The sequence below is a fragment of the Lissotriton vulgaris genome, chromosome 7, assembly GCF_964263255.1.
Source record: "Lissotriton vulgaris chromosome 7, aLisVul1.2, whole genome shotgun sequence".
Taxonomy (NCBI): Eukaryota; Metazoa; Chordata; class Amphibia; order Caudata; family Salamandridae; genus Lissotriton; species Lissotriton vulgaris.
The window spans coordinates 520,614,218-520,641,931 of record NC_141695.1 but is presented as its reverse complement, the minus strand read 5'-3'; the positions used below and the strand labels follow the sequence as shown (position 1 = coordinate 520,641,931).

Below are 27,714 nucleotides of genomic sequence, written 5' to 3'. Positions count from 1 at the left end.
ATACCACTGTACTCTACTCTGAAATAATCTACTCTATGGCACTGCAGTCTACGCAACTCTATTCCACTCTGTGACAATCTACTATGCCACTACACTACACCACTCAATTTGATACTGCTGCACTGTATGGCACTGCACTCTACACTAATAGTCTCTACACCTTTGTATCGCGTGAACATGACCCCGGAGGGTATCAGAGCGCTTTACATAGTTATAAGTAGACAGAGGAAAAGAGGTAGGTTAGAGAAAACATGGAAACAGTGAGGCAATAGACAACAGGGTAAGGCAGAGATTGGGGTGGGCAAAGGAAGGGCAATATACATCAAGAACAAACCGTATACATCAAGAGCAAACCGTACATAATCAGTAACTTAGAGGCACTAGGAGCAAAGCATAATGTTCAGGGCATAGATCATTAGAACAGTTTGTTTAAAAGCAGAGTTTTGACTTCCCTTTTGAAGGCAAGAGTAGAAGGAATAAGTCTTTTATCCACTGGAAGGGAGTTCCAGATTCTCGGGGCGATGCCAGAGAATGTACGGTTGTACGTTTTAAGCTTGTTATATTTCTTGGGCTTGAGCAGCAGTGTGCCGGAGCTTCTTGTTGACCTGGAGCCAGCCGAAATTTCCAGTTTGTTTGACATGTAGATTGGGGTGTTGAAATGTAGTGCTCTACAGGTCATACACGCGATCTTAAGTTGTATTCTAGCATCAAAGGGAAGTGAGTTGAGCGATGTAATGTCCGGTGAAATGTGATTAGACTTCTTGGAGCCCATGATGAGTCTAGTGGCAGTATTTAGAGATGCTAAACTGAGCTTAGGCAGGCCGCAAAGAGTTGCAGTGCAATATTCTAGTCTGGAGATGACAAGTGCTTGCACCGCCGATTTAAAGTCATCTTGGGGAAGGTAGGGTTTGAGTTTTCTGAGGATGCAGAGTTGAAAGTTCGCTCCTTTGAATGCTGAGGTGATCATGCATGTTTACGTTTTTGTCTAGCACAACTCCTAGTGATTTCATGGAGTCAATGATATGCGGTGTGCAATTGAGGGCGGTGAGGTTACTGAGAAATTTCAAAACAGTGGGGGTTTGCTTAGTGGGTGCAATGAGGAGGAATTCAGTCTTGAGGGCATTTAATTTGAGATGGTTTCGAGGTCAGCCAGTTAAGGGTTCCGTTAAGAGATTTGATGTCTTCTGGGGAGGAGATTTTCATGTAAAGTTGTGCGTCGTCCGCATACATGTGATATTCGATGTTGGAGTCTTTAAGAACTACAGTCAGTGGTTCAGGGAAGAGGTTGAAGAGAGTAGGGGAGAGTGAGGAGCCTTGGGGAACACCCAATGTGTAGGGAGTAGGTTTAGAAAGAGACTGGTTGATTTTTTACTCTTTGTGTTCGGTTGTTGAGGAAAGAGGCAGAGAGCCCCAACTGCGTTCCAAAAGGAAGAGTAGATTGTCATGTTTGACGGTGTCAAAAGCCGAGGAGAGATCGAGAAGGATTAAAAGGTAGGTTTCATTTTGGCCAAGTAAAGTGACAGCGTCATAGACAATGTGAGTGATGGCCGTTTCAGTGCTGTGTCCAGTGCGGAAGCCCGATTGGTATTGGTCGAGAAGCTGGAAGTGCTCAATGTGTTTGCGAAGTTGATCGTGAACGCATTTCTCCAGAAGTTTCGCCAGGGTCGGTATGTTTGTGATTGGGCGGTAGTTATTCAGGTCAAGAGGATCAGCCACGTTTTTTTTTTTTTTTTTTTTTTTTTTTTTTTTTTTTTTTTAGAATTGGGTGCACTAGGCCTGCCTTCAAGCAGACCGGGATCTCACCTTGAAGAAGTGAGACGTTGATGATTTTTGACCAGAGTGGTGCTAGTGAAGCTATCATTTCTTTAAAGAAGTTAGGGGGGAGAGGGTCAATGAAGTGATTAGAGGGTTTAAGAGTAGAGAGAATGTTGAGTATAGCAATGTCATTGAGGGGAGTGAAATGGCTCCAAGATGCATTGTTTTTGAGTCAGAGACCTAAGGGCGAAGGTGGGGGTGTGGCGATAAATGCGTCAGGGGAGGGTGAGTGCAGCAGACCTTAGGTCTGATTCGATTCTATTTATCTTTGAGGAAGAATTCAGCCACTTCATCGCAGTTTGGTTGGGGGCGAGTGGTGTGCTGCGACTGGGTTGAGGTGTAGTTGGATTGTGATTTAATAAGCTCAAAAAGTCGTTTCGGGCGTTTTTTGGCTAGGTCAAGTTGGTGCTTGAAGAAGTTGGCTTTCATCGTTTTAATGAGTTTGTTGTATTTGCTTCTTTGGGATCTTAGAGTTTTAAGAAGATCCATGAAGGGAGAGGCTCTCCACTTGCGTTCAGCTAGTCTAAGACTATGTCTGTCCTCATTTAGTCTGTCATTGAACCACGGTTTGGAGTCTTTTATGGGGATTCTTTCTAGTTGAAGAGGGGCCGTATCGTTCAGGGCAGATAGAATGGTGTTGTTATAATGGTCGGTGAGGTCATAGACGTCAGTCATGTTAGAAGGTGGTGGAAGAGGGAGATTGCAGCGTTCTATGAGCTCCTTCACGCGATGATTTGTGATTTGATTCTATGAGGGTTGGGGGTGATGGTTCGGATGGGATCCGTAATGTGATGGATAAGGAGTGTTGAGTTAAGTGTAGTCAGTGGGGCTGTAAGAGAGCATATAGCACAGCTAGGGATGTACGAAGGAGGAGAGGTGTAATCAAGGAGGAGGGAGAGAATATCAGAATCTGGATAAGGATTTGGGGCTCTTGAGGGTCTAGACGGTGCGTTAGGGTAGGGGTTGGAGTTCGAATTTTGGGTAGTGGGACTTGAGGGGATCAAGTGTGGGATCTCCAGTGTTGGCCTGGTGGAAGAGAGATGGGGAGAGATGGGGGATCTCTAGTGTGGGCAAGTTGGGAGAGAGATCAAGGACTAGCTCTTCAGTGGTCTTAATGAGTTTAAGTATGGCAGTTTTGAGAGTAAGCAGTTCAAGGTTGATTGCCCTGAGTTTAGAGGCAGAGGCAGGATCAGAAAGTGGATTATGAGTAGCGTGGAGGGGTGGAGGAGGGATGGTCAAAGGACAGGGCGGGGGGATATCAGGGTCAGTGTGCGGGAGGGGTGGGGGAAGCCCCCTAATGTAAAGATTCCAATCTGAGGTGTTGTTGCCTGAGGCGACTGGGTGATGTAGGGGAGGACGGGGGAAGGGGGTTGATAGGGCTGCGGTTGGAAGGTGGGCAGGTTTGCTGTCTAGTGAGGGAGTGTTGTGGGCAAGGGCTAGGGGGAGAGGGTGTATCGTAGAGGAGGTCGGGTTGAGGGCGAGCAAGTGCAACGTGACTATAGGATATGGTATGGTCAGGTCGTGGCACAATGGGTGCTATAGGGGAGCCTGTTGTTGGAGGAGCTAAGGTCAAGAGGGGGTTGATCAGGGAAGGTGAGGACGTCCTCAGACTATGGTTTGATAAAGAAGAAGGATAAGGGATCTCTTGAGATGGGGTACGGGAAGGATCATATCTAGATTGAGACGGGGAGTAGCAAGGGACCAGGGATCTTTTAAAGAGAGCAAACCTGTTCTCAAAGATGTCAAGGCTGAGATCAGTGGCCTGGATAAGAATAGTTCCATTGTTGTAGATGGATATCGTAGCATTTGCCCTAACAGTGGGGGACTTTGTGACCTAAAAGTCGCAGACTGTGTGGGAATTGTTTGGAAGACATGATGTTTAGTAGAGCATGGAACGTAGATCTCCACTGAGCTCTTCTTTTAGTGTAGAAGATCAGGTCACTAGTAATAGTACCTTTTTTTTGGGCATAGGTAGGAATCAGAGATAAGGCGTTTCTGGGTTGGCTTTGAGGAGTCTGTTTCAGAGTTTTGGTAGCATTTTTGGTGAGGCCGTCAAGATAGTTTATTATGTAGCTGTTAGATCCTGACTTTTCAAGTGTAGGGTCCATGCTGCGATGAGAGAGGGTGGTCATGGAGGAGATAACTTAGTATAAGTGGATAGGCAGTGAGGAGGAGAGCGCAGGAGATAGTAAACGTGGTACAGCAATGAGTTAAGAGTGGGCAAAAAACATACACAGCAAAGCAATGAGGCTCCTATCACCTCGCTCACTAAGTAGGATACATGCCAGGTCAGGAGATAGCATTAATCCTAGAACCAGCGAGAGTATGCAGTGACTATCCTGTTTACTATAGCACCCTTTTGTATATATATGCAGTTGATGGGAGAATAACTACAGTTTAAATTAATTTCAAAAGCCCTGAATAACTGCAAAATAAAGTCAATGTACAACAGCAGATCTGCAGAGGGATCTGCTGAGGTTAGCAGAAGGGCGCAGTTCCCAGATGGATGCCCCTGAGTCGGTAGCCGTTACAATATGGCTGCCAGATGAGAGTGGAAACAACCCAGGTCGAATTTGCCTGTGAGAAAGTGGCTGCGGTAGATTTCCAGAGTCAAAGTCAGGGGAAGTGGTCTAGCACTATATGTGCTGTGATTGAGCGATTGAACAAGACAAAACAAAATCATGTGATGTCGGTCCGAGATTTCCCATTGCCAGAGCCCGTTCAAACCATCTGCAAGCAATGCGGGGAGCTGATCGGGTGGGTGAAGCCACGACCCAGCTGGCACCCACTAAATCACTTTCTAAGAATAGGAATGCGCCTAAAGCTCAGTGGTATACAACAGAACTAAAAATTCAAAAACAGTTAACCAGGAACAGGGAAAGACACTGGCGAAGAACGTATGACAGTGAAAATAAGGAAAATTATAAAAAAGCCCTTGCCACTTACAAAGCTATGATAATAGCAGCTAAGAAAGACTTTTTCACATGCCAGATAGAAACTGCGAAAAATTCCAGTAAACAGTTATTTGACATTGCTAAAACCCTCGCTGGAGACTCCCCGGATCTTAATCCTCTCCCTTCACAAGCTTTATGTGATGCATTATCGGAGTTCTTTTTTGCAAAGGTTAATGACATCTACCAAGCCTTTAACTCAGACCAGACCAGCAGTAATGCCATAACCTTTACAACTATTCCCAAAAATTCCATGACTTGTTTTAGCCCCCTCACCACTGACCAAATCAAGAGTATAGTTAAAACGATCAAAGCTGGCTCTGCTCTGGACCCATGCCCGACTTCTGTGCTCGCTACTGTACCGGACACAGTCATTCCCATCATCACTGCTGTCTGTAATACAGTATTGACATCTGGAATTTACCCTGATCGATTAAAAAACACGTTGATTAAACCCCTGCTCAAAAAACCTGGCTCAGATAAAGGCGAATTAAAAAACTATCGCCCTATAGCAAGCCTCCCCTTCTTAGCCAAGGTTCTAGAAAAGGCTATGAATCAGCAGCTATCATCCTACATAGAAAAACACAATTTACTGGATGATACAAAGTTCGGTTTCCGCAAAAACCATGGCACAGAAACCGCTCTCATAAAAGCAGCTGATGACATAAGAGTCATCCGCGATCAAGGAGGAACTGCTTTGTTAGTTCTCTTGGATCTCTCAGCAGCTTTCGACACGGTTGACCACAAGATCTTGGTCGACCGTGTCGAGAGGATGGGCATTCAGCTCACTGCTAGGGACTTACTCGCCTCCTTTCTAGCCAATAGAACCCAGGCGGTTACACTGGGTCCCTTCCAGTCAGCTGAGCTGTCGTTACCGTGTGGGGTTCCCCAAGGCTCATCCCTAAGACCGACACTATTTAATATATATGTGTCGGACCTTGCTAGTGTCATCAAAGCACATGGGATGAGCCTAACCTCATACGCTGACGACACCCAGCTGGTGCTGGCAATAAAGGGTGATGGACAGAGGGGTGCAGAGAGATTTAAAACCGGGATGATCACTATCGGTGAGTGGATGGCAAGGAATTGCCTGAAGCTTAATTCCGATAAAACGGAGGTGGTTATCTTTGGCAATCTCTCACCTGCCTGGTCTGCAGATTGGTGGCCATCGGCCTTAGGTACACCTCCCTCCCCTACGGTCAAAGTCAGAAACCTAGGTGTTACTTTTGATGACCAGCTGAACTTCATGGACCATGCAAATAAGGTGGCAGCCAACGCCCATTTCAAACTTAGAACGGTGAGAAAAATCATACCGTATCTACCAGACTCAGCAGCCAAAACGCTAGTCACCACTCTAGTCTTGACATCACTAGATTATTGCAACGGATTGCTGCTCAATGCTCAGAGCAGAGTTATTAAAAAACTACAGACCGTGCAGAATGCGGCCGCTCGCGTACTATCAAAAAAACCCAAATTTGCACCTATCTCAGATACTTTGAAAAATTACCACTGGCTGTCCATTCACAACAGGGTGAAATTCAAAGCTCTATGCACAGTCTACAAGACATTACAGGATCAAGGACCTCGTTTCCTTAAAAATCAATTGATCCCCTACAACCCATCGAGAACCCTCCGATCCACCTCACTCAACCAACTAGTGGTGCAACGTAGCCGAACAGCTTCCTGGGGTGATCACCGCTTCTCAATTGCGGCCCCTAGACTCTGGAACACCCTTCCAATTCACATAAAAATATGCCCTTCGCTCCTTCAGTTTAGAAAAAAACTGAAAACGTGGCTATTTAACCAGTAATCCACATCTCCGTACTTCCTGATCAGGGTGAGACAACATTTGCATTTCTAGCACTGAGACGCCTACGGGTATTTGCAAGCGCTCTACAAATATCATTAATAAATAAATAAATAAAATCGGTGATCAGAGCAGAGCTGGGCCGGTATCGGGGCTTCAGAGGAGCTACAGCATAATTATGCGTGCATCGATGGGCTCACCTCAGGTTCGGTGTGCCGTCAGCAAATAGGGAGATGCAGCTGAGAGAGCGCGCCGGGCCGAGTGGAGAGGGTAACCTGGCAGTCGAGAGCTACAAGGCTGAGGTTATCGTGGCCAAATAAAAGTACCTGAGAAGAAGTCCGTGGCAGGATGTCGGGATGTCCCCGCAGCTCGACTGGTAGAAGCGTCACGTAGGACGTTGAAGGCGTGCCCTAGGATTAAACCTCCGTCCGAGGCCCACTGATGAAAAGGGGGAGTCAAGCGCAGGGGGTCCTCGCAGGGAACGGCGCACTGCAGCGCACTGCCAACTTCCAATGCGACGCTCAACGGATCCGATGGGTGTTGCCAGATCGCGCCTGTCCCAACCCATCCCAGGTCAGCTTGCAGGGGGAACCGTGTGTTAGAGGCGTTTCAGCGTGCAAGCCGTGACCGAGTTGCCAGGCGATCGGCTACTCCCTAGTTGCAAATGCACAGGGGACGTGAATTCCTTGATCACGGAGAGAGCAGCCTTGGGAAGCCTCGTCGAGGAGACTTTCAATTACCGTTCAGAGTCCGCTGCAGAGAGGAGTCGAGGAGTCGTCTAGTGTCCTGCAAATCGAGTGTTCCTGGAATTCAGGTAAGGAGCATACAACTAAGTTAATTAGTCGGTTTTGATGGCTCGATGGGCAGAGTTAAGCAGGGATTTACGCCGATGACGATCCCTTAACTCAGGAGCCCGATGGGAGAGCTCCTTCACCTTATGATGGCCAGTCGGCCATCATAAGTATAAACTATGCTTTAATACACTGCACTCTACACCGTTGCATTCTGTCACTTTACTCTGCACCACTGTACACTACTGTGCACCACTCTACTCTATGCCACTGCACTCTACTATGCACCACTACACTCTTCACCACTCCACTTCTATCTACATCAATGCACTCTATATCACTACTCTATACCACTCTACTCTACACCACTTCACGCCACTTCACTCTGAAACAATCTACTCTACGCCACTCTACTCCACGTCACTGCAATCAACGCTGTTCCACTCTACTCTATGCTTCTGCACTCTACCTGCATCACTATACTCCACGCTGCACCACTTCATTCTACTCTGAAACAATCTACTCTATACCACTGCATTTCATGAAACTCCAATCAATGCCTCTACACTGCGCCTCTTTCAGCCACTGCACCCTATGCCACACCACTCTATCCTAAACCACCGCCCTATACTATAGCACTCCACTTTACCCAGCACCACTCCACTCTACCCTGCACCACTCCATTCTGCTCTGAAACAATCTACTCAACGCCACTGCAGTCTACACTATTCAACTGTACTCTAAACCACTGCACTCTATGCCAATAAACTCTACACCACTGTACTCAAACCCAATGCACCCTCACCACAGCACCTACACCAACTACTTTGCACCACTGTACTTTATGCCACTACAACATTCTGCTCTATGCCACTGCACACTACGTCACTCTGCACCACTACTCCTCGCCACTCTATTCTACTCTGCACCACTGTACTCTACGTCATTACTCTATGACTCTGCACTTTACTCTGCATGACTACACTCTACTCAGCACCCCTCAACTCTATGCCACTCTACACCACTGTACTCTACACTACTACAATCTATTCCACTGCATTCTACTCCACTCTACTCTGCACTCTACTCTGCATCAATGCACTCTATGCCGCCTCTCTACTCCACTCTGCACCACTGCACTCGATGGCACAACAATCTACTCTGCACCGCTCTTTTCTATGCCACTGCACTCTAAGCCAATGCATGGTACACCACTTTATTTAAAACCACTTCACACTTGGCCACTCTGCTCCACGACAGTCCACTCTATGATGCTCTACTCCATTAAAATCTACTGTACTGACACACTACTCCACTCTGTGCCAGTCGAATCTGCAGCACTCTACTCAACTCTATGACGCTCTACACAACTCCCTCTATGCCATTCCATGCCACTTTACTCCACTCTATTCTATGACACACTATTCCACTCTATGACAACTTACGAGCACTGTACATCACTCTACTCTACAACATTCTTAAGCACTCTACGCAACTCGGACACTGTGCTTCACTCTACGACTCTCTACACACTCCATGCCACTCCACAACACTGTACGCTGCTGAATGACATCAACTTCACTCCACGCCACTCAATTCTACTTCACGCCACTCCATAACAGTCCACACTACTCCACTTTCGAACACTCCACTCCACTCCACTCTCCTTTACCTTACTAACTTTTAGCCTTACTGAATGGCAGCCACTCTGGTGTACAACATTGCTAAACTCAGATTGCCAAAGCCAATAGCTCTTGCATAGGCGAGACCTATTGGCTTTGCCAATGTTTGTTTTAATATGCTGCTTCGGCTAACACAGCAGTGCTGATGTAATTGGCTTCTGTTTGCATTGGGAAAATCTCAATCATTTTTGGGCATGGTACACTCTGTCCAGTCCTTGCCCACGTGCACAAGAGCTGTGCTTCTTATGTATTGTTTTGAGGCTGAGCAGCCCGCACGGGGCAGCTCAGGGTCTGGGCTCTGAGGAAGGCACTTCTCTAACACACATGGTGTGCTAAGTCATCCTTAGCAGCCTCTCGCTGCAAACAAGCGTCTGGATATTTGGGCAAATTGTTGGGGGGATGCTAAAATTTATGGCACCAACGAACTGTTTGTGCTACAGAACACTTAACTTTTAGTTGTCTGTGTACTGTACCATTAGACGTGGATGAGGAACAAGTACCATAGTTTGTATCTGTTGTTGATTGCTGTCATGTACTTGATGAAGCTTCAAGCTGAATGTGGATTCTGCTTGTCACCCAAAGTTTAATCTCATACTCCATTAATTAAGCACAAAGAAATAACCTTTGATGGCAGAACGAAAATACCAATCTAGTAGCCTGAATTGGACAGAAGGAAACTGGGAAATCTGGGGTCAATCCTGGTTGGCCAAATTGTGTGATGTTGGGCAAATCTTATATTTCACTGAGCATCCTTTTTTGGTTAACACATACGAGCGCATCGTCAAATACTTGAGTTTAGGATGCATGCTGTACAAAAAAAACTGTTGTTGGTTTGATTTAATGACCTCAGACTTTTTTTTAAAATACTTTTTCAGTTGTGAAATATATTGTTTCATAATTTGAGTATTTGTTTGGTGTGTAATAATTTGTGTGGTTTTTATGGATTACTGTTTTAAGGTTCAAATTATACAAACTGTTTGGTGAAACCCGGCTTCCTGTAGGTATTCAGTGGGGGTCCTCAGAAGTCAAAAGTTTAGGAACCGCTGAGCCAGAGAATGCTGCAACTCACAAACTAATGACATTTAAGATTTCCCTCTACAAACATGGAACTACCTACCTATACCATTTAGGTATACCTCAACGGACCTTAAAAATCAAGGAAAGAGTTAATTACTATATAAGGTTTTTCCAGTGTATTCAGCCTCCCGCACTCAATTAACCTCTTTATTACCAGACATGTACTGTGACAAATATCTTTAGAAATAACACGTTTCTTCTTCTAGTAATACTTATGATCACAATTATACTTCCCAGATTAAGAACCCAAACACCTGTTCCATTATTCATGCGATCAACTTCTTTTTTAGATGTTTTCAAACATCCTTTACTGGCAATGTTCCAGAGAACATGCTGAACCAGTCTTCACACTCATATACGTAGCTAGAAATGATAAAAAAAGATTGATAAATCACTAGTGTGTGATAGGCTATGATTTATTTACGATGAAAGTATTTGCCACACAGAAATACAGGGTAATCCCACGTTGACACTCAGACATAGATCAGTGGTTCCCTCTGTGCTGGGCGGCCTTAAAGAGGCTGAGAAGTGATGAGCTTATCTTGCAGGGGTTGGTTTAAACTATTAGCAAAGGTAGAGTAGGGAAACCAATCTAAAACCCTTACTGGGTTTGGCTTTGTATGCATCGCTTAAACTGCGAGTAAAAAGGAACAAATTTTGAAAGCATTGGTAAGTTTGTGAGTCATAGGTTGAAACCTACTATTTGCACACTTTAATGGAATTTGGAAATTCACAAAAATCCCAAGAAATACATTTGGAAATCTATCTCACACATCTCATCCGGCATATAAATTTTCCCAGCCAAAGAAGCTAACGTAAGTACTTTATATTTCGGCACTCCCTCCCATCAACATGAATGCAAATGTCAGACCCTACTTTGCAATCTGGCACCTTTTTGTAGGCTCTTGTACTAGTGCTTAAGATACCACTGGCTTTGTAAATACACTTTTTATGATTGCCAATCACACTATCACCCACCTGGCGTATCTGGGCGCTAAAACCAGGTCAAGTACGGACTCGTGTCAAATACTAAATCATAATTGTTAAACACCAAGAGTTAGCAAGGTCTTGAATCACGTAGCCTTGAGAAGAATCAGTAGGGGTTCAACTTCCTTTCATGCCTAAATAATGAAACCTGACTATCTCCATGAGTTCACCCAATTATGTTTTTAAAATGTCCTTTGGGTGCCCCCTTATGCCACTGCGAGGACTGGCATGCTGCTATGGTGAACCCTTCTGCTCAAAGTACGAGTTACTTACCTTCGGTAATGATTTATGTGGTAGAGACGATTCTAGCAGCAGATTCCTTAACTTAGAATTATCCCCCGGCGTGAGACTGGATCCGGAAACTTTTTGCCCAGCATCCCTGCACGCCGGGGAGATGGCATCACGCGGCCCAGCCCAGGTGTCGCCCGCGTATGTGACGTCAGCGAGGTTGCATAAGTCCCACCCCGGCGTGCCTACGTCAGTTTTCTTCGGAGAACTTTTCCGCTCTACAACGCGGAACCATCAGACAAAACGGTGGGAGTATGGGAACAGTGTGCGAAAGAGCAGAAAAATTGGAAAGAGGAATGGTGACAAACAACCTCATAAGGCGCCAGTGTCAACAGTGCAGTACCCAAAGGCAGGGAAAAGAAGAAAGAGCACAGCACAGTGTAGCCCTGAGCAGACACCCTGCCAGCATGTAGACAATCCCCCCCCTTGAGACACGGAACATAAGCAAAATGTCACAATCACATGTAGCAGGGCCTTGACCCCAACCAAGAATCACGATGGGGCACCAGTTCCAAGACAAACAGGGAACGATAACCTCCAAGGCAATCCCGGCACAGAGTGTGACAACTCCACAAGGGGCAAAGGGCAGGGCGGAACCAGGTGACCCCGAACTCAGAGGTTAGCAGAGGACCGAGGACCCTTAGTGACCAAGAGGGAGGGAGGGTAGGAAGGGACGAGGGGAAAGGCAAGCCTCAACCTGGAACAACCAGAACAGAGGGGCACAGGAGTACCCCAGATCCATCCTCCAAAGCGCTAACAGAGGAGAAAGGAACAAGAAACAGAACAAAACAGGAGACATTGCCACCCCCTGGGAGGCAAGAGCAGAAGACAAAACGAAAGGTCCTCGCAGAACGGGGAGGAAGGGCAGGTCATGAAGGAATCTGCGGCTAGATCATCTCTACCAGATACATCATTACCAAAGGTAAGTAACTTGTACATCTGATAGAGACTACTAGCCACAGATTCCTTAACGTAGAATAGATACCCTAGCCAAACCCCCGGGAAGGAGGTTTGGTGAAAGGACCTCACCAGCAGGGACGTAACAGAGAGTCCCACAGAGCACTAGTCCAACAGACAAGCAAAGAGCCACGTCCCCCCAGGCAAGGGGGAACCCTCACAAGCAGAACACCCCTACCCCAAGGGGGGCATAGGAAGAAGAGGAAAAAAGGGAGCCCGTTCACCCTCAACAGAGGAACCAAGGGGAAGCCAGGGGAATACGAAGCACCACACACTCTCACAAGGCAACAGAACCTCCAACTAATGCCAGGGCAAGGAAGAGGAAAAGAACAACCTAGGGGGCCCAAGGAAACGAGGGAAAAGAAGGTGAGCCACCACAGTCGGAAGGCAACAGACCAGACAGAACAGCGCCGACAGCAAGAAAGCAGTCGGAAGCAGGAAGAACAGCTCTGGGCCCCCGGAAGACCGGCCAGGTTACACCAGGAAGGAGGAGGACACAAAACATCTCAGCCTCCAATATAGAGAACATGAAGGTGCAGAGGAGCCCTGACACACCTCAGCGAGGGGTCCGCACACATGACTCAAGAAGCAGAACCAGAGCCACCACGCTAGGCCGCAGACAGAAGGTCAGGCTTAGCACACAGCGCAGCTACCCCGAGGAAGACACCCCGGGGCACCACCAAGACAGTCTAATCCAGCAAAGGGGAAATTGCACCTGCAACGTACATGAACGCCATGGAGAGCTGAAGCCCGAAGGCGACCACATTACCCCAGCACAGCATAAACTATATAACAGCTACCACTACCCCACTTAGTTAAATCCCAAGACATGGGAACCCTCTTTGGAAGAACTTCCGCAGCAGAGGTCAACAGAAAAGTTGCGGGGAAGAAACTCCTGCATATGGCGTATCAAGTAGCCCAAGAGGAAAAAACAGGAGGCCCAATCTCAGGGTCAACCTGGGGAAGGCAATCTAAGCAAAAACACATTCGGGAAAGAAGGGCCTTCCAGCAGCCAACCGAACCACAGCCTCAACAAGGAGGACTCGAGTGGCCATAAAACACACAGAACTACAACAACGAGGGCAACTCGCTCAAAAGGAAGAGTATCATCAAGAGCTAGCCCCACTCACCGGTCACTGAGGGGGAGAAAAAGGAGGAGGAGGAGGGGGCTGCAGCACCACCAAGAACCTCGGATGGCTGAGTCCGCCGGGGCGTGGAATAAAAGGGTGCCATCAAAGGGAAGATCCACCAGCCATTCCTGCACATTTTCTGGGAACACACTGTCCCGAAGCCAAGCATGGCGGCGAAAGGCCACCGAAGAAGCTGTGGCCCGACCCAGCACCTCCGAGATGTCCAGAGCATAGCGAAGAATAAACGCTGCCAGCTCCGGTCATCCAACGCATGGCGCCGCAGGTCAACATCTGCACCCTCCTGAGAAGCAGCAGATCTGAGGGACTCAGCCGAGTCCCACAAGCAAGATGTGTCCCTAGCCAACACACAAAGTGTTAAGGGCTTGCAGAGCGGCACTGGTCGAAGTAAACATATTGCAGCCCCAGGAGTCCAGCTAGCGGGCCCTATCGGGAAGGCAGAGCCAACAGCGATGGCAGGGAAGGAAAAGCGGTCCGCAACAGGGGCCCACTGGCAGAGGGGTGGAGGGAAAGACACGCCGGGTCAAGCGGCGCCGGAAGGTGTCGATGGAGAAGGTGTTGGGACACCGGATCCCCCGTGGCAGGGCGTCCACAAGTCCCCGTCAGAGAAGAATGGAGCGAACCTTTAAAGGGGAGCAGCATCTCCCGTTCACCAGAACCCTGGTGGAGAACCTCCAAGATGATCCGCGGGGAAAGTGACAGACGGATCTCCCATACGCAAAATTCCCACAGCTGTGGAAACAGCCCAAGTGGAGGCCGCACCTGCCTCCGTAGGGCCCCATGGAGGAAAAAGCAGCCCCTCCGTGGGCGACAGCTGCAAACTAAGAGGGCCGTCCCCAAAGCCAACTGGAGTGGGCAAGGGCCAGGCTCGAAAGGGAGAAAGAGGGGACGAAGAGTGGGGGACTTGTGGTTCCTCCGGCAAAAAACTCGGCTGCGGCGACGGCACGGAGCGGTCTTTTGATGACGTCGGGGAGAAAGCCACAACGTGAAGTCCGTCTACGGTGAGGTCGAAACCAGCAGGCGTGCAACCTCTGGAGAAGAGGGGAAGTCAGAAAACGAATCCACGATCTGACGCCTGTCCAGTGCTGTAGAATCCGCAACCTGGAGCAGTACAAAGTTGTCAAACACCACAGGAGACACCGGACAGGCCTCCGCTTCTTCACACGGCACCAGGGACCAGGGATGGGATGGAGCCGAGGTGGTCAAGGGGCGGTGCCGGAACATCGCCGACTAGACCTCCAACGAGGCAGCCGCCTGCGTGGAGGAACGAGAAGTAACCGGAGAGCGACAAGGAGTCCCCCTCCTGCCTCGACCCCTGGAGGAAGGAGAGAGGTCCACAGACACCCATGGCGGTGCCAAGGCCTACCTGACCTCTGGTGAAGCATCCGCCTGCGCAGAGGTACAAGAGGGACCCGGGGACTGACAAGGAGTCCCCCTCCAAACTTTATCCACGAGGGGACAAGACTCTGACCCCTGTGGTGCAGCCGACCCTGACTCTACCTCAGACGAGACAGCCTTCTGCGTGGAGGAACGAGAAGTGCCCCGGGAGGAACGAGGAGTCCCCCTCCAGCCTCAACCCAAAACAGGACGAGAAAGATCCGCCGTAGAGGCATCACTTCGGCCGCAGGCAGCGTCGCCACCTGTTGAAAGGGCCGAGGGGTACTCTGGGATGCGACCGAGCCCCGGCGACCTCCTGCGACACCACAGGGACTCCTGCAGAAGTCTTGGGCGAAGCAGAGGTACCATGGTCCAGAGGAGGGATCCCCGAAGGGCCGCACCCCAACAGCACCACATCCTTCGAGCCTGAAGCCGAGCCAGCCGGTGCCGGCACCGGGGCCGAAGCTGCCAGCGACGCTGTGTAGGGCCCCGCATGGCGCAAGGGATCCGCCGACGTACCAGGAGGTGAAGAAGGAGGAGAAACCAGCGAGGCCTGGAAAGCTGCCACAAATGTCTATCTGGGCTCTCGACGCCCTCTGCCCCCAAAAGGCCCGAAACCAGCCCTCTAGGACAAACTACGACACTTACCCACATGGGAGCGAAGCTCTTGTGCCACAGGAGAAGGATGAGGAGAACAATGACGATGACGGGCACTCCAAAAACCTTCCGCAGTGGCCGAGCGAGGCGACAAAGCCGACCTGGACATGTGAGCCGAAAGAAGTTTCATCTTCTGACGTCACGTACGTGGGCGACGCCTGGGCGGAGCCACGTGATGCTATTTACCCAGCATGCAGGGATGCTGGGCAAAAAGTTTACGAATCCAGTCTCATGCCTGGGAATAATTCTATGTTAAGGAATCTGCGGCTAGTAGTCTCTATCAGATCATTACATACAATATGCCAGTGCCAGAAGTTTGCTAATACTGCTTCTCTTGCATTTTGGATGTCCCTCATGTCAAAGGTTATGTCTAAATTAGAGGGATAGATATCGCCTTCTGCGCAGCGAGACGTAGACAACGTCAGGAAACACTAATTCAGGCCGAGGCCAGACTGATAGACCTGGAGCGTAGCAGTCAGGTGTCGGGGGGAGCACTGCGGAAAACAGCTGCTCAGTGCTCAACAAACATATGCTAGTGAGCACCTGGACCAGGCACAGCTTTACTAGCTGCGACGAGCAGCAGGATCTACCAGTGGGGTGACAAGTCGAGTGCCATGCTACATCGCTTGAGTCAGCGATCAATGCAGCCCCAGGCCACCCCAATGATAAAGGACCCTGAGGAAGTGACTATTACAGATTCACAGCAGATAGCAACTAGCTTTGCTTCCTATTTCACCACCTTATATGCTTCCTGGGAGACGTTGTCTACTGACATTGTTTATAAATTCATTGACTATCTTCCCCCAAGGTCTCTCTCCGACACGGCACGGGACATCTTGGATGCCCCACTGTCGATAGATGAGATACAAACAGCCTTAGTTAGCATGAACTCGGGCAAGGTGCCAGGCCCCTATGGCTTCCCCTAAGAATTTCTCAAAAATAACCAGTCTCAGTTAATGGCACCTTACCTCGTGGTCCTTAATGAAGCAGCTGATGACGGCTGCCTCTCGCAGGACTGGAGACATGCCAAGGCAGTAGTCTTCCTCAAACTAGGTTGCCTACCAGAACTCCATTCGTCCTATCGTCCGATCTCGCTCCTAAATGTGGAGGCCAAGCTCTTTGCTAAGGTAATCACAAATCACCTTGTGCCAATACATTTCAGATCTTATACATCCTGATCAAGCAGGATTCATGCCCGGCCGGACTACACGCCATAATATTCCTAGAGCACACAATGCTATCGCAGTGGTGGACGAATTGGGGGAGCCTGTGGCACTACTTCTGGCCGACTTGGACAAAGCCTTCGACTCGCTTAGCTGGTTCCATCTCTTCGCCCTGCTCAGTCAACTAAACATCGTCCCTCGCCTGCTAACACTCTTACGGCTGTTGTTCACAGACTTATTGCGTCTGTTAGGATAGCGGATTCCATCTGGGGCTGCTTTGTTCTTGCTCACCTTGGCCATGGAGCCATTGGCGGCGTGGGAGAGGATCGATCCACAGATCCGGGGCTTTGAGTGGACGAGAGAGATATCCGACCGAATCACGCTATACACGGACGACATTCTGTTCTTTCTCCCCCGACCAGATGTGACCTTCTCAGAATCATGCAGATATTCCGGGAGACCTCTGGCCTTTATATGAATAGAAGTAAATCGTATTTGTGGCCTCTGCTTGGGGGAGATCAGCTAGGCGCTTGGTCTCAAGGAGTCACCATAGTTCTGGATGGTTTTAAATATCTGGGGGTGTTTCTATCCAGATCCCAATCTATTTCGTAGGACAGGAATTTGCCCCCCCTGTGGGTGCAGACGGCATAACAGGTCTGTATGTGGTCTCATCTGCCGCTCTCCTTAAATGGCAGATCTGCCATTTTCAAGATGGTATCTCTGCCCCACCTACTTTATCAGCTCCAGAATCACCCTTATTACATACGGCCGATCTGGTTCCGGCAGCTTTACGCGATTCTCGCTCAATTTCTTTGGGAGGGAGTAGCGGCACGCGGCTCTCTGAGAACTTGCTGTTAATGTATTTATTGTGGAGGCATTGCTACTCCAGATGTTCAGGCCTATCATTCAGCCTCGCACTTTTTGGTCCTCAACGACTGGTGGTATGGAGATTACAGGGACCCTATAAATAACAAAGGGGGGGGGGGGGAGAGAGAGAGATAGGGGGTGGATTCCTTCTCCCAAACAATATAAATAAAAAACAAGAATCCACCTGATTGGGTGATGTGTCTCCTACTGTGGTGGGGAGCACATAGTGTTTTTAAAATACCCCTCACACATCAAAAGGACCCTTGGTGTCATGCTTCATCATTGGGGTCTTCGCATCCCTCTACGGGATGCGGCTTGCTACGACCTACGACTACGCAGGAGCACTGATCATACAGACTATGCGTGGTGCGTGTGAGGGTTGGTTGTGAGTATGTGGTGAGGCAGTTTAAGTGAGTGAATCAAGTGGAGTTCTTCTCTGCCAATATGCAAATAATCGTAATATCCTTGCTCACCCGAACGCAGCTCCGCGGTGAAAATTTTCACAGCGGAGCCGCGTTCGGGGGAGCAAGGATATTACGATTGCTGTAACTCGAGCCAGTGGGCCAGAGCAACCCCCAACGTTTGGAGGCTCATGCGGCATTGTACCAAGAACACAAAGTTATTTGCATATTGGCAGAGAACTCCATTGAATTTATAGGCACATTACAGTACTACATCTCCACTCTTTTGTAAATACACTTTTTTACCTAGGTAAACGTGAGTATGGTGGGGTGTGGTGTATCCTGTCCTGAAGAAGGAGTTGGTCTCCGAAACATGTCGACGCACCCAAGAGGCGATGTGCCTAATATCACATAATCACCTCAATCTGCACCCATTTTAATAGTACCAGCCCGGGGGCTCATTAAAATAGTTCTGACTTACCCCACGAGCCAGGCACTTTGTAACCATTCATTCACTTAAACTGCCTCACCACATACTCACAACCAACCCTCAAACGCACCACGCATAGTCTGTATGATCAGTGCTCCCGCGTAGTCCTAGGTCGTAGCACGCCGCATCCCGTAGAGTGGTGCGAAGACCCCAATGATGAAGCATGACACCAAGGTTCCTTTTGGTGTGTGAGGGGTATTTTAAAAACAGATTGCAGGGACCCAGCATATACAGTGGAGCCTGGCGAATGGGGGTTATGTCACTACACCAGATCTTATATTCAAGCCCGCAGCTTAAGGCATGGCCGCAGGCAACCAGGACGGTCTTTGAGGTGTGGAAATGAGAGCTGCGTGCGATGGGTTGGTGGGGGTAAACTGGCGAGGAAAACCCACCAATGGCGCAATGGTCAGCTATCCCAAGTAATGCAGCTATCCGGGTTGGGAGGCCATTCGCATTGATACAGTAGGGCAGCTATGCATGGAGGTAACCTGAAGTCTTTTCAAGAACTACAGACAGAATTTAACATGCCTCACACACAATTTTACAAGAACTTACAACTGAGACATGCCCTCTCACCATATTTGGTGGTACGAAAGGGAGTGGTGATGGACGGAGCATCTGAATCAATCAAACACTCACACCCAGTCAAAAGATCTGGGTTTAATCCATCACCGTTCTTTAGCCCACTCTGCCACCCCAGATCAGACATGGCTATATGCAAATCAGTCTGACCCTGTGCATCATGGGAACAGTCCAGCCCGAACTGCCAAGCCATGTCTTCCCTGGACCGAAAACAATCTTCCGAAGACCGGTTTCTGGCATTCCAGCCGTCTTCCGCCCGGCTTGCTTGAGTCCAGTGGCATAGTGAGCAAATGACTCACCTCTGAGCATACCCTGCCACACTTATGGCGGCCAAAAGCGGTACGAAAGGGGGTGGTGATGGACGGAGCATCTGAATCAATCAAACACTCACACCCAGTCAAAAGATCTGGGTTTAATCCATCACCGTTCTTTAGCCCACTCTGCCACCCCCGTTCAGACATGGCTATATGCAAATCAATCTGACCCTGTGCCTCATGGGAACAGTTCAGCCCGAACTGCCAATCCATGTCTTCCCTGAACCAGAAACAAGCTTCTGAGGACCGGTTTCTGGCATTCCAGCCGTCTTCAGCCCAGCTTGCTTGAATCCAGTGGCAAAGTGAGCAAGGGACTCACGTCTGAGCATACCCTGCCACACTTATGGCGGCCAAAAGCGGTACGTAAGGGGGTGGTGATCACCACCCCCTTACGTACCGCTGTTGGCACGGATAAAAACCTTGTCTAAGGTCTGGTAAGCTGTGATCCCAGGGGAAATGGTATTGTTTGTACTGCTCCATCTTCCGAGTCTGAAGTGCGGCCCTCCACATTGTCTAGTCTTGTCGTGGCAGTCAATGCGCTCACCCATTCCATCAAGTCCCTTGTCAAGGGAGTCAAATCTGGTGTTCAACGCCTTGAATCCAGAGTGTAGTTCTAACAGCAGGGATGAGTTGTTCGGAGGTACAGAGCTGCCTGGTTGCGACAACTGCTGATTCTGCCGCCATTGAGGTGGGTTGCGGGCGGTAGTCTTTAGAAGTGGGTCGAAGTTGAGTTGTTTTTTGCTTGGCATCTTTACGCACCATTCCCAGCAGGCATAGTAAGTTCTGGTCGGGTGGCTCTTTGTGATGCAATAGTAGTGTGTGCTTATTTTTGTAGCAGGCATGTTGGTCTGTTTTCTGGCTCCTCCAGTGACTGGTCCTCCTGGTCAAAAGACTCCTTGACCCTGATTTTCTCTGGCGGTGCCGTTTGGGTTGATTTGGGGTGCACTGTCTTATCACCGGGGGGATGGGCGCCCCAGTGCAACGTGCCAGTGTCTGTAAGCCCCAGGCTGTACTCCAGCTCAGTGTCACGTTATAGGCATTTGCCGCCCTCAAGGTAGCCTGCTCAACATTTGCTGCAAGTTATGGAGTGAGTCATCTCAATTCTTGTAGTGCAGCGAAATTAGTAAAATATGACTAGAGGAGAGGGGGCGAGGCCGCGGTGTACCCACCGTCCCTTATAGTACCCTTTTGACATGGCAGAAGGGCACACAGGCTCCGGCAGTTGCAAAAGCAGCAGCTCGGTTCTTCACGCCAGCCCTGCCCTCTCAATAGCCCCCGCCAGATAAACGCCCCTTGTGACCCCTAAATGATGTCCATGGGTCGGCCTGCTGCTCAGTCAAGAGAATATCAGGGTCCTCATGTGTTGCTGGGAGACCTGTGACACCAATAATTGGATCAAATCCACCCTTGCCCCCAAATTTTTCCAAGAGGACTAGCTCACAGTAGACCACAGCAGTTGGTTGCTAGCAAAAATAACTACTTAGAAAATACTAAAATAGCTCAAGTGTCAGATTACACACTTGAATGCCCAAGAAATAACCCAAGATGGAGCCTGCTGACTTAACCCTCATCTTTAACCAACTCTGATCACCCTAGCGTTGAAGACCCATAGCAAAAAGTATTTTGGTGGTTTACTGCTCCCATCCAGTAGGAACTGTAAATGGAAGTTTAATAGAGAAGAAAGGAACGAAGTGCAAGGTTTAGCACAAATGGGTTTAGTTGAAATAACGGATGCCTGGATTTTTTCTGTACTTGTTTCCCAAATTACCTAGGCCTCCGTATTCAACGGCGACTGTATTACACTAAGTGCCCTATGGGTACAATGGGCTTGTGTGCCCACTTTTTGTGTCCCCACGGGAACTTTGGTATTATAGTTGGGGTACAACGAAGCTTGCACACCCCCTTTTGTAGTGAAGATCGCGCTGAAACTATCAGCACCAGCTCAAGGGTGCAAGCCCTGTGCAAATAAGGGGAAATGTTACCTCTGTGCTGTGCTACAGAAGCAGGCGCAGCGGCACTGGAGGTTTCTGGGGATGAACTGTGTGCCACATTGAAGTGGCACAGTCAATGTACTCACACAGACCCCCCCAAAGCCTCTTGGAAGAGGGGACCAGAGGTCACAGGGACCACTCAGAGATGGGAGCCGTTAGTCATTACACCTGCCTACAGGGTGATCACTGCCCCTCCCTTATTTAAAGTAAAGCCACCTTGCTGCCTGTACAGTGAAAGGTTCGCTAGCGCTTAAATCTGCTCGTCTGTCGTTCACTAATTCGCTGTTACCAGTGCAGGTTGATTTATGGAAATAAATCATTTGCTGTGATCTAGCACACTGTCCTAATTTGCGGATGGTACAAACTTAAGTGTTTGATGTGGTGTTAAGTGGGACACTGCACTATTCAATAATAGGGCCCCGTGTGTGAAATTTGTAGGGGAGGCTGCAAAATACATTCAATCACAACAAATCCCTGTACCCTGGATTTTAGTTAGCAAACATCTAATCGACATGAGAAACAACAAGCTGTATCACTACTATGATTCCAACAGCACTCCCTCTCAATTTTTATGGTTAGGTGTATGTTCTCTAATGTCATAATATCCAACAAAAATCACTGTTTGTAACTGTAAGGGGGAGACTCCGGGGAAGATTCAACTCGACACATCCAATGATGTCTGTCCTACTTAAACAGTCCATCCACCCACACTCGAAACACAAGAAAATGAAAAAATGTGTGGCGGACAGGAAGGCACCTCACGGGCGAACAACCCTTGGGGATCTTGGCAGATGTTACCAATACTCAGCCCCTTTCTCATCATTGGTTGCCATTCCGTTTCCAGAAAAGAACAGTGTCAAAGCAAAAATTGTATGCAAACAGAAAGGTGCTATACAGGGAGCGCAGAATTTTGCTACCTGATGTGACGAACAAAAAGAGAGTGAGGTTTAAAATCAGCAGACACACCAATTATACAACTTTTATTATTAACTAAGGTGTGTACTGGTGAGTTAAAAAGGCTGGTAGCTTAATGTCGCATACCACTACCTGTCACCGACATGTTTCACTGCCCGGTAAACTTTATGGCAGATTCATCAGGGTTCACCACTCTGTCACTGCACCAGTGTTGGACATCTTTAGTTAGGAAACCTCACCAGCCATGTCCTCTCGTACCAGCTGGTCAGGACAAATCTCCGCCCTGGGATGAGACACAGTCCTGGTTCCGTTTTGTACGATTGATATAACAATCTACAACAGGGCGGAGATTTGTCCCCTATTCACTTGCATCCCATCCCTTGCCATCCTACACGTTTCACTTCCACTAGAGCACGTGTTAAAACTGGAGTTACCAATGAACGGCCTGAATGGGGATGGAAAAGAAAGAGCCATTTCTGTGTCATTAACTAAATACATGTGTTGGACGGCCGCCGTCCGTCCGACGTCACGGTGGGCGTGTGCAGAGGACAGCCGGCGGCGGTCCAACTGCAAACGCGTCATTTTTTTCCGCACTGCGGTGGAATGTCCGCCACAGCGGAGCTGTTAATATATTCCATACCGCCAGCGTATATCTAGTCAGGATACAGAAGTACAGGCCCTAGCCCAATATTTCTTAGGCAAACATGATATTGTTCGGGAGGCCATGCCCTCTCTCCTCCGCAAGGCAGAACATGATTTTCTTAGCTAGCCTAAGCCTTTTACGGCCCATACAAATTTGCGGATCTTGTATGTGAATTCCTCTATCTTTACATACCTGATATTATCTTTTTTTCTCACTTTGATTACCGGGGGCTCTATATTTAGTATGAAAATGAGAGGTGAAAAGGTCAGCCTAATTTTGAATGGAAGTGTACACTCGCCATTGACTCGGACCTTAGCAAAGGGATCTCAACTACTAAAAATCCAAGACCTGAATTTAGGGCTGAATAAAAATACCTCTAGTCTAGTCTTGGCGAGGAATAACCAATGCATTTTAGTGAATGTTTTAAAAAAAGATATTTAAGTCTATACTAGTGAATAACAAGAACATTATTTGAAAAGAAAAAAATGTATAGTAACTCACCGAGGCTGCTCTTCTGCAGTTCACATCACGATCAAACACAGCGGCAATTATCAAAGCACTGTAAAGAAGGGACATATGTTCTTTTAATAGCAATAGCCACCGCTACTTTAAATTCAGTGCATTAATTGCTCAAAATAATCTTAAGAAAAAGGCAAGTACCTAAAATACAACAGTGCTAGAATAGCTTATTTCAGGGGCATACTTCTTATATGAAACGATAAAAGGGACAACCCTTTATCCTTACAACCCATCTTCAACAGCATGTTTAGCCTTTCACAACTTGGCCTCCCATAACCAACTTCCATTCAACTTTCCTAATGTTTGCTAGAGGTGCTTTGCATTTCTTTGCCAGATTTCGAAAGTTGAAAGGAAAGATAAGGGTTGAAAGGAAAGAAATAGCAAGTCACCGTAACAGTTTGTCAGGTAATTCTTTAATCAAGAGTGCACAAAAATTGGCATGTGCTTACTATAAAATGTTTGCATAATGACGGTTTACTCAGTGTTTTTTATGAAATTCTTTATAAAGTCTCTACTGAGCATGTATAGGATGGAAGCATTTTGATAGTTAGCACCAAAATTCCACAATCACCTAATCTAGGGACACATGCATCATTATTTAAAATAGCAATTACCTAATTGCTATTCTCTGCAAATCACAATTAGGTGATTGCTATTCGAATATAAGAAACTCCAAGAGTTTCATATATGTTTCCTAATGGATCTCAAATCGACCTACTCATTAATATTAATGAAACAGGTAGCAATTTGCGACCCATTAGAAATCGCTAAAATCAAAGGGATGGTGGCCTTCTTGTGTCAGCAGACCACAATGTCTGTGATTGCTTTTATATAAAGCAAACTTTTTTTTTAAATGCAGCACATTTTCCTTAAGAGGAAAACAGGTTGCGTTTAAAAAAAAAAAAAAGTAACGTTTTCTTTCCATTTTTCAAGCGCCGGCAGTGGTCCGTGGGACCACTGCATGCTCTTAAAAAATATTTTTACGAACATTCACAATGGGGAAGGGGTCCCCTGGGCACCCCTTGGTGTTTGCGAATGAGTTACACCTACTTGAAGTAGGTGCTAAAATGTGAATGCTTTGCGACCGCATTTCGGACGCAAAACATTCCTACATACTGCTGTGATTCGGTATTAGGAGGGATTCACTAAACACACACCTTCCTAATACAGAATCGCTATATATTGGCAATTCCAAATTGCGATTTGGTATCAAAATTGGAATTCAAACATACCAAAATGCATTTTACTGGTCGCAACTGACCCAATGCCGCAAATCGGGTCGATTACGAATGGTAAAATGCAAGATACATGTGGCCCTTAGAGCGTTAGTCACATTTCTTCCTGTGAGTGCATCTCACTGGATGAGAGGTCCTGAAAACACTTTTTGAAATAATTGCATCTTGGATTGACTGAATTCTGTGATTTCCAAAACACGTTATTTGGCACAAAGTGGCATGTTTTGACACTCTGCTGGGCCAGAACCTTCCAAGCAAATACTTGGCAATGTTTAGCTACATTTTCACTTTAAAAACCTTGTGGGGCAGCAAAATATGCGGATCTTCTCTGAAATCTGTGTATAAATTAAAGAATTTGTACTTTGAACTTGTTCAAATCCAATATGAGCATATTTCAATAGTAGGGAGCATTCAAACTGTTATTTTATGGAAAGCAAGCCCCTGCTCCTACCCAAAGAGAGACAAGCAAGTCATACACATGTGACAAACAAGTTACTTACCTTCAGTAACGCTTTATCTGGTAGAGGCAATATCTAGCCATAGATTCCATACCTTTGATTTTCCCAGGGGGTTAGATTGGATCGTAAGCAGTACTCCTGTGCACCGGTGAGTGGTGTCTGTCGGCTCCGCATGGTATCGTAAGGGCTAGAAGTGACGTTCCACCTCACCTATATTGCGCGCCACCTGGGTGCACTGACGTCCGTTACTTTCATGACTTTCCAAGCCAGAAGCACAGCGCCATGAAGAGTACGGAAACTAGTGTATACAAACAATGGCCGTGAAAGGGATCAGCCCTGACCCTAGAAATTTGGCCAAAGAGCGGGGAGGATGGGTGGCTCAGTAAGGGAACCATGGCTAGATATTGTCTCTACCAGATAAGGCGTTACCAAAGTTTAGTAACTTGTCCATTTGATAGAGATATCTAGTCGTAGATTCCTACCTCTGAATAGTTACCCAAGCAATACCATCCCCAGAGGTGGGTCTGCTGACAAATTTAGCCCAAGAAGTCCTGCAGAACCAAACTGGCGAAGTGCCTGTCTCTATGGACCTGACTGTACAGGCAGTAATGCTTGATAAACATGTGCAGAAATGCCCATGTTGCACTTGGCATATGTCCAGGAGTGGAACTCTACAGGTTAACACAGTGGTCACAGTCTTAGCTCTGGTGGAATGAACTCTTAAGCCTTCAGGAGGCTGCTTCTTTGCCAGTGCATAGCAGATCTTGATGCAGAGAACAACTAAACGAGAGAGATTACGTTTCTGCACCTCCCGACCTTTCTTCGCACCAACACACCCCACCAAGAGTTGGTGGTCCACCAGGAACTCTCTTGTGCGGTCAAGGTAGAAAGACAATACTCTTTTTCGGTCCAGATGGTGGAGTTGCTTCTCTTCTCTAGAGAGTTGAGGAGCAGCGTAGAAAGTGGGTAAGGTGACTGATTGGCCCACATGATAAGGTGTTACCACTTTTGGCAGGAAAGAGACCCTAGTGCGAAGCATCAGTTTGTCCAGAAAAACTGATTGGAAGCAAGGCTTGGATGATAAAGCCTGCAGCTCACTCACTCTCCTGGCCAATGTAATGGCCACAAGAAAGGCTGTTTTGATGGAAAGCAGCCTGAGGGGACAATTGTGAAGGGCTCGAATGTAGCATACATTAGAAATATGAGAACCAAATGAAGGTCCCACTGATGTACAATGAAAGGGGAAGGTGGGAACATATATATACAACACCTTTAAGAAATCTATTTACAATACGAGATTTAAATAAGAAGGGTTGGTAAGGCAGCCGCAAGAAGACAGAAAGATACTCTTTCAGAGTGCCCTGAGGAGCCTGGGTCAAAATGAAAACATCAAAATTAGAAAGGGTGTCAGAATAGACTTTTCTGTACAATTTGATACAACTTTTTCCCTCTGCAGGCATATACCATCTTGGTGGAGGGACTACATTACAGACTTCGGGTGGAAGGTTGAAAGCTATAAACTGCCATCACTCAATCTCCCGGCAAGAAGGCGAAGAGTCAAAAGATTTGGGTGGAGCACCTTCCCCTGCTGCTGCAACAGTGGCAGCCTGATTGAAAGATCGATGCTCATGTTCAGAAGCTCGGGATACCAGACTCTCCGTACCCAGTCCAGAGCTAAAAGGATGAGTTGGGCCTAGTTGTTCCTAATCTCCTTGAGAACTCTTGGAAGGAGTGAAATGGGCAGAAAGGTATACAGGAGGCCTGAGTTCCACTTGTGAAGAAAAGCGTCTCCGAGCAAGTACCACCTTGGAAACTACAATGAGCAAAACTGCTGACATTGCGCATTCTCAGCGGAGGTAAACCGATCTAACCAAGCTTGATCCCACTATTGAAAGAGACCTTGCGCCACCTCCAGGTGGAGACGCCATTCGTAATCCGCTAGGCATCGACGGCTGACTTCGTCCACCCTGGTGTTCAGGGAGCCTGACAGGTGTTGACCCACCATGGAAGTGCCCTGCTATTACTCATGGTGGTGGTGTTATCCGTTAACATTTGTACTATCCTACCCTTGATGAAGGGTAGAAAGGCTTTTAACGCCAGTCGGATCATTCAGAGCTCTAACAGGATGATGTGGAGTCTAGGTTCCGATGGAGAGCAGAATCCTCTGATCACTACCTCTCCCAGGTAGCTGCACCATCCCAGGAGTGATGTATCTGTCACTACTGTGAGATCTGGTTGGGAAAGGGCGAGGGGTCTGCCTCTGACCAAATCGCGATTCGTTAGCCATCACTGCAGGACCTTTGCAGTTCCCTCCAAGATCTGGACCATGTCAGAAAGATTCAGGTCCCACTGCTGACCTTGCATACGCTATCTGGCATGTGGTACTAGCAGGATGCAGGAGGCCACGTGGCCATGAGGCCCAGCAGCCTCAGAGTGAGTCTAAATGAAAGTCAGGATAGAAGCTGAAACATCTGTAACATAGCATGAATATCCTGAACTTGCCGCTCTGAAGGATAAGCACAACACTGAACTGTGAAAACAACAGGTGATGGACCGAATGTGGATCAATGTCACACACTCAACCCAGTCCAAAGATCTG

The 27,714-nt window shown here is 47.8% G+C and overlaps 1 protein-coding gene across 3 annotated transcripts in view; it reads right to left on the bottom strand.

Annotated features, from left to right (window-relative positions):
* Nucleotides 1–27,714, bottom strand: part of TBCD (tubulin folding cofactor D) — a 2,218,561-nt gene that overhangs the window by 1,036,080 nt on the left and 1,154,767 nt on the right. For all 3 annotated transcript variants that reach the window (XM_086930600.1, XM_086930601.1, XM_086930602.1), the window contains one exon: nucleotides 23,405–23,462. In XM_086930600.1, coding sequence (XP_086786726.1) covers nucleotides 23,405–23,462 — 58 coding nt within the window. The remainder of the gene's footprint in view (nucleotides 1–23,404; nucleotides 23,463–27,714) is intronic.